This window comes from Heterocephalus glaber, unplaced genomic scaffold (assembly GCF_053883595.1).
Source record: "Heterocephalus glaber isolate CG9 unplaced genomic scaffold, H.glaber_assembly_v1.0 deba00001737, whole genome shotgun sequence".
Lineage (NCBI taxonomy): Eukaryota > Metazoa > Chordata > Mammalia > Rodentia > Bathyergidae > Heterocephalus > Heterocephalus glaber.
This window is the reverse complement of record NW_028258445.1, coordinates 4,018,375-4,031,375: the sequence shown is the minus strand read 5'-3', so window position 1 is coordinate 4,031,375 and position 13,001 is coordinate 4,018,375. Positions and strand designations below refer to the sequence as shown.

The 13,001-nt window shown below is 42.2% G+C and overlaps 1 protein-coding gene across 11 annotated transcripts in view; it reads right to left on the bottom strand.

Moving 5' to 3' along the window:
* Rapgef2 (Rap guanine nucleotide exchange factor 2) overlaps window positions 1–13,001 on the bottom strand; it is a 216,976-nt gene that overhangs the window by 114,299 nt on the left and 89,676 nt on the right. The window contains exon 1 of one of the 11 annotated variants that reach the window (XM_021247463.2): window positions 461–580. The exons of 9 other annotated variants lie outside the window; for them this stretch is intronic. In XM_021247463.2, the coding sequence (XP_021103122.2) occupies window positions 461–555 (95 nt within the window). In that variant the 5' untranslated portion in view covers window positions 556–580. Of the gene's footprint in view, window positions 1–447; window positions 581–13,001 lie in introns of those variants that run through there. One more of the 11 variants, XM_021247465.2, reaches the window with a different exon arrangement.

Genomic DNA, 13,001 nt, shown 5'->3' with positions numbered 1-13,001 from the left:
AGATTGTTCCCACCGGCAGTCCTCGTTCACAAAACCACTAAAGGGTCAAACTCCAGGATGCCTGCTTTTATACCTTCACTTCTGGCAAATGACAGTCATTAAATTACATTTTCTTCTTAAACATCTAAATAACCGGACTGATGTTCCCGTACCAAAATCAATTTATTTGCTCAGGGCTTAGAAGAAAACTGCTCACATACCACTGTCTTTAGGACAGTAGCAATTAGGAAAAACCAAACTAAAACTAACAAGTCGCTGATGACACCATCAATGTCATTCTTAAAATCATTAGAATACGCATGAATACAATTTAAGGCAAGTATAAAAGGAAATCGGGTTGAAAAAGTTTGCCATTAAAAATTATTTTTTAATAATATTTGGCTTCACTCAACTAGTTTAACAAAAACAACCGAAAATTAGCAGCTATTTAAAATAAAATACACATACCAAGTACACATACCAACGACATATATGTGTGTATCCTGTTCCTGAAGAAAAGACTTCACCGCGTGATGTTTTAGAAACACGGTATTTGGAAACTGGAAGAAACTTCATCTCCAGTTTCTCTCGCGGCTCACTAGAGACACTAACTCCCCGCCCTCAGGGCCCGCCCGCCGGACTGAGGAGGAGACCCTGGGCCCTGCCCACCGCCTCCGCCCGGCTCCCCTCGCTCGCTCCCGGCCCGCCCATGGCCTGCAGCGCTCAGCCGACTTCCTGTCCGGTGACCCGCCCACCTCTCCGTCCCCGGCGGCCCGGTGGGCGCCTCTCTGCATTCCAGCCGCATGACCTCAGCTCCGCCCGGCCTGACACTCTATCAGTTCTATTAATCCATCAAGTACTCTCTGGTAAGTCAAGGGCAGGAGAAATCTGCAGTGTCTGCTCTCCCCGGAGGCTTCAAGGTCAAGCGCTCAGATGTGCTCCCACTGCAATCTTGTTACTACCATCTCCAGAACCCTGCTAAGAACCAGTTGCCCTCCATCTGAAAGATGCTGGACGGTACATGGACCTGGCCAGCAGGATTACCGGGTGAACACGAGCTCAAACTTACATCGACACAGCATGGGAAAACTTGAAAGGGCTGCTACCGCCCTTGTTTTTCCCTTCAGGGAAAAGAGGCAGCTCTGCCCTCAGCTGAGGAGGGGTGCAGAGAGCAAGCAGTGACTTTCTCTCTCACCACGGCCGCCAGCAGGGGCCGGGGTGCGGGGTCCGGCCTCGTGTCTGAACTGCTGGAGCCCGACTCCGCTAAGCTGGCTGCTACCCCATCTGCAGGGCAGCTGTCCCTTCATAAAGTCAGGCCGAGCAGACCCTCCCTTCAGGGCACGCATCCACGCCCAGCGCAAAAGGCCTTTGGCTGTGTTCACACCGCACAGCACAAGGCTGGCTGGTGTGAGCAGAACACCCAAGGGTGCATTTTATCAAACATGCTGAAAAGGTAAAATGACTGCATTAGTAAATAACCAAACAATTCTATAAGAATTATTAAAGAAAAAATGGAAGATCGATTAATGAATGATTCAGACTGGTCCTAAACCAGTCAGAACCCGAATTCACTTCAGGAATGGCAACCAAACATCTGATATTCATTAAAGACAGACATGAATGGCATCAACACCTAGCTACTAGCCTCCAGAAAACATGGCATATACCCCAAGACAAGTTACAATGCAAGCCACGTCTTTGTAAGGCAGGACCTACACAAAAATTCTGGCCACTTGACTTAAGATATATTCATAATTCTGGGACGTTAAAAGAACCCACTTCCAAGAAAAGGAAAAGCAGAAATCCACATATACATCTAACTTCTTAACAAAGACACCAAGAAGTGAAGTGCCAGTCTGCCTGGCTCATCTGAGTGGAATGCGGACTTCCCTCGTGGACCACCCTTGTGCTGTGGTACACGACCCCTTCTCATTCCAGCAGAGTGGAGCAAGGGTGGTACAACCTGCTTTAAGGGCTACCTGTCTCGACTGAAGTGATAAAGCCATGTTATTTATCATCAAAAGATAGTTCGGGAACAAGGTTAAGAAAGGGTATATATGACTTGTACACAAAAAATTATCTGAAGAACTTAATGTTTCAAAGGGAAATTCTAACACTTTGATTGAAGAGATCAGTCACATTCATGGTTTGGAGAGCTCAGTATTACTGAGCTGATAATCGTTCCCAAATTGATGTATCACTTCAGTCAGTGCAATTCTGATCAAATCCTGACAGCAACAAGCTGATTTTGAATTTATATACAAAGACACAGAAGAGAAACAAAATCTTGATAAAGGACAAAATTGAGATCCATAATATGTACAGGATTTCAAAATTTACCTAAAGCTACACAAAGGAAGACACTGACTGGTACTAGTGCAAGAACGGACATGTAGACCAACATTAAGAGATTCCAGAAGTCGATCTGAACAAGTATCTTTATAGTTGAATATTTTTATAATTAAATCAATAATTTTAACAAATGCCCAAGGCAATTCAATGGATTACAAATGAACTGATGAATTTAACTCTCATACTAGAAAAATGAAGTCAAAATGCATCTTAGACCTAAATGTAATAGTGAAAACTATTGAATTTCAAGAAGGAAAACATGACAAAACTTTTAAGATGCCAGGGAGGATTTCTTAAACAGGACACCCAAAGTACAAAGCATGAACACAAATTTTGACAGAAAGGACTTCATCAAGATTAAAAGTCCTAGTTTTTAAAAAGACCTAATAAAAAAACAAGCCACAGACTGGGAGAAAATTTTTCTCAACAATATGTTCAATATAGGAATTATATCCAGAATATATAAAGAATGCTTACAACTAAAAAGATAGACAATCCACCTTTTTTAACAGGTAAATGATTTGAACTGACACTTCACCAAAGATACATGAATGGCCAATAAACACATGAAAAAGATTTCAGGCGAGGGATTAACTCATGCAAAAAGCCCTGGGTTCAACCTTGAGGAGGAAAAAAGAAAAAACTCTCAACAATGTTAGTCTTTAGGGAAATGCAAAATAAAACCACAGTGAGAACCAGGGCTAGAATGGCTAAGATGAAAAGCAGGTAACACTGTAGTCAGGAGAGGTGAAGCAACCAGAAGTCTCATGAAGCGCTAACATGAATGCAAACGCTATAGCAACTGTGGAAAGCACATAAGTTCCTAACGTAGCTAAAGGTAGTCATCAGCCTGGCCATTGCACTCCTAGGTATTTATCCAGGAAGTAACAAAAACACACGCCACAGAAACAAATGGGCATGAACGTTCACAGAAGCCCAAAAGGAGGATCCATCCACTTGCCATTGTTTTTTGGGGTTTTTTTTTCTGATACCGGGGATCGAACTTAGGTCCTTGCAGCGAAACCACTGAGCTAAATCCCCGGCCCTTATCCAAACCAGTATACACAAACAAATGGATGTTTTGTGAACAGCCCATACGACCTCATCGAAAAAAGTCAGTGAGATCCATAAAATCTGGCAGCAGCTTTACCTGAGGATTGGCCACACACTGCACAGCCTGCTAAGGTGGAAAGAATCAGCACCAGGACGGGCACAGCAGCAAAACTCTCAAGTTGCCGAAGCCCATCCTTCTATGGGCTGACGCGCTGTGACTACCTCACTTTCCCCTCTGTACTTCCTGCACTCACTCAGCCCTCCATCTACTACCCTACCCAGGTATCACCAACCTTTTTCAAGTGTCCAGTTTTCCAGGTTACTCCTTTATTATGTCCTTTGTTGGTCAATGCATGTAACTCAACGTGCCTAAAATCAATGATCTTTTCCACTCTGATATCCATCTACCTCATTCCCTCCATATTTGACTGCACCTGTCCGAGCCATCATCAAGCTACAGACATCCAAGTTCAAGGCACTGGAACCATCTTTCACTCCCTCTTTGTAACCTCCAGCCACGAAAGTGCAGTAGTTAGTCCTTCTCAACTACTCTTCCATGTGGCCCATCCACGTCTATTCTCAGTGAAGTACTAGCCAGGCCCTTAGTCATGACACACCAAGCCACTGAGGGAAGGCTCCTGTCTGTGGTCTTGACTTCACTCACCCTTTCAAGAATCCTCTTATTCTACTGATCTACCTTCAATGGTTACACATCTGTCTGAAAGTCATTGGCCCAATCTCTCAATTCAAATCTGACTGACGACATGCTCATAAGAATTTAAAATGAGGGAGTCTAGGCTCCAACACAGATATAGTGAACCAAAATCTCTAGGGCCTGGGATTCCATATTTTATGCATGCTAAGCAACATTCATTCAGTAACTAGACCGGCTGGGAGACCTCTCTACTGGGCACCACCTTTTCATAGTCTTGCCCCATGTCATCTTCTAGTCATCTTTACTTCCAAACACAAGGACTCCACTCTTTTCTAAGTAACGTACCAAATGCACATTCTTAAGAAAAACTTTTACTTCTTGATCGTGAACGGTAATCAGGTAGCACTTCTCTACTATATATTAAAGACTATATTTACTTTATATTCTGACAGGTGATCAATGAAAACTCTGTTTTGGCCACAAAAATGCTTCCATATACAAAATCTACTATGCACAAAGATTTTTAAATGTTCACTTAAATGGAATAAGGATTATGAAACCAGAAATACCTTATTCATAGACAACTCACATGTCTGTAAAATGATGTAAGTTAAAATGTAAGATCTGGAGACAAAGTGGTAAAATGAAACAGTCCCAAAATTCTTTGTTCTTGTTTGTTTGTTTGTTGAGACAAGGTCTCACTACGTAGTTCAGATTGGTCTTCAACTTGCTATGTAGCCTAGGCTGGCCTTAAATTCAAGGCAATCCTCCTGCCTCAGCCTCCCAAGTGCTAGGATTACAGGCATGTGCCACCACACCTGTCAAATAGGATAAGGATTACAAAACCAGAAATACCTTACTCACAGACAACTCTTAAATCTGTGTTTCTAAAATTATGTAAGCTAAAATGCAAGATTTGGAGACAAAATGGTAAACTGAAACAATCCCACAATTCTAAGTAATTATTATTTTAGGCTATATAAATCATCATAACAAGAAAAGAAGGAAACATATGAGTCTCCTATGTATTTTCTTCCTGGACTATATATAATAAAACACAGGAGAGTGTTGGGCTCACTTATAGCATTTATCTAATTTTTAAATTAGCTGAAAATCTTCAAGAAATACACCAAAGTTATTTTAACGCAGTTACAACCCAACACACTAAGCGGTTTATAGCTATAAAACATGAATAAGTAAGCCATCAATAAAAGATAAAGTAAAAATTATCCTGGAATATCTGAATAAAAGATTTAGATGAAATTATGACTTTAAAATACTTAATGTTTATGGCTCTATGAGGCATTATTCAATACCAGAAATTCTATTTTATATTTCATTGAGAAAAAAAAATACTAAAAATTTAGGTGTGTTAGTAAAAGAAACATCTAAGAGAACACTGTTAATATTTTGAACTTACACTTCAATATTCTAATCAATAGTATTAAGCAGTTTTTAAACTCATTTAAATTCTGACATTGAAAAGCACTGATATACATATCTAAGCTATTTTATTTATTTCAACTTGTAAACAATTTACAGCACCTACTGTGTTATTTTTAAAATACATGCATAACTCATTCATGACCAAACATGGGTTCGCAGCGCTAGGACTGGACATTCTTATTACAGTGAAGACCTCCCAACCTCACAGAGGCGGTGTGCTTCATGTGCTGACCCATCTTAACAACAACCTAACTCCTGCTATTCCCTATTATTCCCTACTAGCATCCCCAATTCCAAAAGCTTGTTTCCTTGAACAGATGCAAATTTCAGTGCTATATGCGTACTTCACGATGTACCTTGAATTCACACAGGTAAAACAGTAATTCACACATCCCTCTCCTCTTCCTTCAAAATCAACTGTGGCACAAGTAAGTTCCTTCAAATGTAGCAGCAGATAAAAACACTTAACGGAGGAAAGCAATGCTGTATTTCACTGACGCACACATCAGGCTTTCAAACCCTTGCAACACATAAGATTTGTTTCCATAAGAGAAATCTGAACTTCCCTCCAGATCAGGGCTTCCAGGGTGAATCGTCACACACTCATTTATACCAAGGATCATGACTGACAATTCCCCGACTGAAGGCTCCAAGCATCAGATGGCCATGACTCCCAATCAACTACAGACACACAACCGGAGAGTCTTTCCTTCAGGCTACTGACTACTCCGACACCGCCAATGCCCACACTCCAAGGACCGCAAAAGCTCGTATTTATGTATAGAGCACATCTGCGATGCTGTAGTTATAGAAACCAAATCCCCATCCTGATCCAGCAGCTGAACTCCCTCTCCAGAGAACAGTCTTCCTCTGTGCCTCAGGTACCAACACTGCAGAAGGCGACGCAAAAGGGGAGAAAGTGGGCTGCATAAGGCCGAGGACCATGCTGCTTTCCCGGGTAAAGCAGAAAGTACAACTGATAGCTGGGGATGGAGCTCAGTATATCCCACTGTCTCCACTTGTGTTTCACTTCACTCCTTTAATGTAGAGACCTATCTAATTTCAAATTTCAAACAGGATCTATTTCAATCCAATGAACAGCATTTTCTGTTCTATCAACTCTTCTGCTCCTCATCAAGCCATTTCACATTTGTCCCCTGTCTTTCCCTCATGTGGACCTCTGGCCATTCCCTTGAAACCTTCACCATGTGCCTCTGCCTGCACAAGTCCTGGGAATAGCTCTAGGTGGACAAACTGCAGATGCTGCATGGCTGAGGGATGGGGCCTCGGCGGCGAGCAGGGTGAGCTAGCAGAGCAAGAACAGGGCCAAAGCTACAGGGCAGGAGTACGCGAGGCTGCTGGCTGCCCACTCCAACAGCACTGCCTCCTTTCTCCTTGGAAGTTTGTTGTAACGTTACTTTCTTTAAAGCAGGGCACCACACATTGCTGAACAGCGGCTCCCATGTCCTGGGACCCTGGATGGCCTGTGACTATGCTCTGGGCAGAGCACTAGAGACAGAAATGTTCCTTCAAGGACCCTGACGTGGGTGGGAAGTCAAGCTTTTTGCTCCTGTTTCTTTTCCTCCTGCTTCCAACCTCCAAGCAGTCGTGACAGCTGGAGCTCTGCCGTACCTGTGCTGTGAGCTGAGCTTGGTAACAGAAGCTAGGCACTGCAGAGGTAGAGCAGACGGACCAAGGAAGCCTGCGGCCTTCTGACACTGGGCAGCCACCAACCACATGTGGTGGACGTCTTCACACAGAGAGCAATCACCCGCCAAGTTCACACCGAGAGCAAGCTGCTACCCGGCAGGCTACGGTGCCTTTCCCTCTTCTGCACCCCAGCAGTCTACCAGAATCACCTCCTCGAGAGCTTTCCGGAGCTCTTCCTTCCACTATCTTGCTACCTCATTCCTCTCCTGATTCTGCTTCTCCTTGGTTAACCTGACATTACATAACTCATGAGTCACTGAAAAGGCTTTTTCCTAAAGGGAATATGTTATCACAATTTTATTAAACTTTTTAAGCGATTTTTTTTAAAGGGCAGGTTAAAATATACTCTGCAATCTACAGACTTCGACAAACCTTAAATAATTACTATGTCTTGGGCACTGGGGAAGCAGAGGTCAATGATCCTGCTCATGCCCTTGGAAATCTCGGTTTACTACAGATGTGGAATGATTACCTCGAGAGGACTACAAGAGCGGCCTTCCCAAAGAATAAGCCACAGGGTTTTCACGGCTGTGCGGCAGGGCAGAGAGGAGGAGGCAGTAATGACGGATGTCCAGGCAAGGCGACAGCCTGCACCATGGCACACTCGGACCAGCCATCGATTTGGCGTGGGTGCCAAGTGTGCGAGGAGTTCCCTAATGCAGGCTAGAGACCTGTTCTGAGCAATCTGGAGTGTGTCTGGCAGAGTGAAGTCGCTTCAGAAAGTTCCGTGATCTCTAACAACTATGGTGCTGGTCTGGAGGAAGGGCTGGCGCTGCCTGGGAGCCAGTGTGGCCCATGAACAAAGGCAGGGCGGGGCTGGCAGTGGCTCTGGATTTGACACATACTGCACTATCTTTTCTAACTCCAGAGTGTTTTCTGATTAAAAAAAAAAAAAAAAAAAACAATTGTGAGGGAAGAAAAGAGGTCAGGATGGACATGCAGAGAGACTTAGACCAGAGTAGTTTGCAAAGGGTCTGATGAAGCTGCCAAAGCCAGGGAAGGCAGGAAGGCAGGGAGACTTGAAGCTGCTCACTGCAGTCCAGACCCAGAAGCTGGAGCCTGAGGGCCCTGGAGCAAGAAATGCACAGCTCCACAGCAGCCTAAGAGCTGCGGGCCTCTCCTCTCTGCGCACTGAATGCACAGACCCACAAAGCGCAACCAGCCGCCTTCTCCACCCTTGCCCCATAGCAACACATCAGCCCTTGCTATTTCTGCCCTCTCCCACTGACTTTAGCTATTCCAAATGTAAACATCTGTAAAGCTTGATCGTTTCTCTTTTTTAAAAAGAAACAATTTTGAACAATGTACTCTTTTTTAAAAGCTTCAGAAGAGTTTATATACCACTTCACTTCATCCCACAAGTCAGTGTTTTCCCCTACCTGGAGGAGAAGGTGTACATGGTCAATACATTCTTTCTAAAATTCAAAGGACAGGGCCGGGGATTTAGCTCAGTGGTTTCCCCACCTGTTTAGCAAGCGCAAGGACCCTTGTTCGATCCCCAGTGCCAAAAAAAAAAAAAAGTAAAATTCAAAGGACAGTTTTAAGATGATTTATAGTTGTTTTTGTTTTTCCCATCCTTCTTGCAAAAACCAGTCTGTCCCTTCCACGCTTATCTGCACTCATACTGTTGTGGTTTTGCTGGCACCTGATGGAAAATCTCACCTAAACGTACGCCTTCCAGAACCCACTCCTCACTTCTCTTTATACTTTCTGAACACATCTGCTGTCCAGTAAAATTACCCTCCAATCTCATAATTCATCAGTGACTTATTTTTAAAATCCAGTACTCTAACAAGATCACAAATTTGTTTTCTTCCAATAAGATTTTCTAATCCTATAACTCTTTACATGAAATATGAACATTTTAAATTTGTCTTCACTCCTTACCACATAAATACAGAGTCACGTATCCATTGCTTTGCCTTCTTTTATTACTAAAAGATCTAACAAATTCTCAGAGCAGTCAGTTAACTTACCATACAGCACTGGCAAGCAGAAAGCAGGCCTGCGATTTTTAAACTCAAAGAGCTCTTTGTCATCGAAAGCATAATGAGCATAGTATTTCAGTCTCTCAGAACGGATTAGTTAAATGTCTTGGTTCTCTACCTATCTTCGTGATAGCTGCCAGGTCTAATTTAAAATGCGGTTATTAAGAAGACCATAGCAGTTTTAATTTTTATACTGTGGATCTATTTGGTATCATGAAGGGAAACAGTGACTGTAAATGGACACAGTCTACACAGTGCAAACAAATGATGTTCACAAGCCTCCCACCCTCCCGCCAATGTTTCTTGGGACGCGGTTCACCAACACTGATCGCACAGCTCTGTGAACTAGCACACTCACGCTGCACTGTTACCAACACTTCTGCCACTACTTCCCTCCCTGAACTGCCCACTGATCTCACTCTTCCGCTCTCAAGAAAGCTGCTGGGAGTGTTTGTCCTCCCTCCAGCCTATCTCTGAGTCATCACTCCTATTTTTATTACATGCAGATTTCCTTTCAGACCACTCTCCAGCAGCTTAGACAATAAATGCAACTCAAAATTCGCCTCCAGAAGAGATACCCTTGATTTTCCATGTACCTAAAACACCCACAGCCATGAAAGGATTTCGGATTTACATGGTCTTCACTGCATCAGTTACACTGTTCTACCTGTTCAGTGACACCCAGGCAATTTTTTTCCTGTTATAGACTCTATTTCCTCACACACACTAAGTTACACAAGAGCAGGGGTAGACCATCTTGCTTTTTTTGTATACAGCAGAACTTAACGTAGCAACCGAAAATAACATGCACATATGACTCACAGCCTGAACTCTACCAAACCTTTTTAAAATAAGGCAGAAAAACTCACAAACGTGGGAAGGCCTGATGTTCTAAACCTCAATTCCGATGCCATTTCACTGACTGCACATTAGCAGTTATGGGCATAATTTTTTTTTTTTGAGGGGGCATAATTTCTTAAGGCACTTGGAATAAACAAATTAATCTGCCTATTAGGCTGCTGCCCAACACAACCCAGTAAATCAGACCACACTGGAAGCCTCTGTCCTCTGTACCAGTCCTTTTCCTAACCCCTCTGGTTCTCAGCATCGATCACAACTCCTCCTGCCACCTTCCAAGTTCCTAGATGCACAGCTAGCCTGAGCTGATCTTCCCTTCATCCTGAGGCCTCCTCACTGGCCACAGCACATACAGGAAAGAAAGAGGAGTGCACACCAGCTGCTCTGTATAAAACTGTGCTAAACTATCAGCACAATAAAGGTGTTACCTACGACTATGATATGCACAATCATTTCTGTTACAGAAATCTTCCTTGGAGAGCTCTATGATAAAATTGATTCTATTAAGAAAATCACACTCAAGGGCAGGGATTTAGCTCAGTGGTGCCGCCACCTGCCTCACAAGCACAAGATCCTGAGTTTGATCCCCAGTACCAAAAAAAAAAAAAAAAAAAAAAAAAGAAAATCACACTCAATATGTTAGTAAAAGTGGGGTTTTTTCCAAGATTGTGATGAACATAGCTTCAAAGAAGGATCTGTCTGTCTATATAACTATAATGGCTGTGTCTTACATATCTAGCAAACTATGCTGGTGTTTCTGTGTGTTGTTTTTTGTAAATAGATTTTTAAGTGACTGGTAAATGTACAGAAAAAGACTCCAACTCTTTTTTTTTTTTTGGTACTAAGGATCGAACTCAGGACCTTGAGCTTGCAAAGCAGGCGACAGAACCACTGAGCTAAATCCCCAGCCCTAAAAGACTCCAACTCAATGAACTAAAATCACACCTGAGTAAACTATCTCCTACTCTAACAAATAATCCAAACTGCAAGTCTAGAAACATATTCTGAGCCAATCTTTATTATAATTAGAATTCTCAATCTTTCAAAGTCAGCAGCCAAAAATTAACATTAACTCAAATTATACTGTAATATAAAATAAGGCTTCAGAATTCATAGTGAGGACACTATAGAAGAATGTTTAAAGTATATAACAATGTCTCCTTTTATTGACATTATATATTTATGGAGTTCAGAGTGACAGTTCTATGTATGTATAAATGTACAACAATCGACTCTGTTTCCTTAAACATTCGAATTCTTTAAAATATATATTCTAATTGCAAAAGTATGGGTCAGTTCTTTGAATCCACTGATGTGGGCATGTAGGGACCGTAAACATTAGTAATGTTTTCCTGCATAGTATGAAACACAGACCCAAGGTGCACATCAGAAAATCATTTTTAAATGTCCACTTCTAAACTTCCTTCTGTAGCTTCGTACCCCACTGCTGCTGCAAGTGGTGTCTTCAGAAACACTCCTTCCGCGCTTTACCACTCTCCGTCAACTGTCTTAATACGTCAGCCTCCACTGCCCAGGGCCACACGTCGCATGGCGCGGTGCCCTCGCTGTGCTGCTGGCTGGACCCTTCCCACATGGCTCATACCATCCTGTGTGCACCTGAGGGGAACGCATCCTCAGCCCACACACCGCGCTTCCAAATTATCTGCTCACTATCCTTCTGTGGGCACAAACTCAAGTGATTTTAAATAAGAATTGTTTAAACTACTATATATAAATTATTCCCTGCTTCAAGAATACAAATTGGTCTCTTAAATATGATTTTAACTCTCAGGGCAATATTATACATAATAACATAAAATACAAGGAGTGATCAAACTACATGATGAACATTCAAATTTTAAAAACTTACTACACCAAAAGACAATGCAAAGAACAATGGGAAAAAACAGAAAACTGGGATAAACTGTGTTCAAAGCAAGTATTTTGAGCAGAATTAATGGCAATGTGTATTTTTCTGTAATGAATTTTTACATTCACTGTATTTTCTATCACACCTTGCACACATTACAGCTACTTGTACAAATGTCAATGGTTAAAAACTTGACAAATTTCTAATAGATTTATAACAGAACTCATGAAAACAACATTTATATCACTAAAACTCTTTCAAGTAGGGAAGAGTAAACTGTCATTCGCTGGTAGTCACAGGAGATCTCACAGGCTCTATAAATGTTGCAAATCTTATCAGGAACTATATTCGCGTTTGTGCAACCCAAGTAAAGGTGTACCACCAAGGCAACCCTCATCTATCTAGAAAGACAACAAAAGTGAAAAAAAAAAGAAAAACATAAAATGCTATCTTAAATGTTAACTGAGAACTTCAATAAAGCTAATGAATCTGGAAGCCAAATGAGATTTTCTGCAATACATATCATCCTTCTTATCTGATGAAATCAGGTATCAATTCCTTGAAAATTTGCTAAAAACATGAAAACACTGAAGATACTGTGACAGAAACTAACTACTCAAGGTGAACTAACCCTACGAGAAAATGGGCTGCACTGCTGAAGAGAATTCTCGGTTTACTCATTTCATAGTCTGTAACCAACTTCCAGGCTTGTGTGATTAAAAACATGGTAGCTGTGGAAAAACATCTGTGAACCAGTTTTTTTAATAAAACTGGGCTGACAGCCAAGCACAGTAGTGCACACCTATAATCCCAGCACTTGGGAGGCTGAAACAGGAGGGTCACCTCGAGTTCGAGGACACCCTAGGATATGTAGTGGGTTCCGGGCCAGCCTGGAATACACAGCCAGACCCAGTCTCAAGCCGAGACCAGTCTCAGCAGCAATGAGCTGATAGTACCATGTCATCTATACCAAAACTCAGTATCTTCTGGAGAGAGAAGTACCTATGAATTACGAAAGTCAACTTTTAGCATGAAGCCAGCAGGCTGATTCTTTCTCATTAAAACAATCTCAGAACTATTCCTAGGGCAA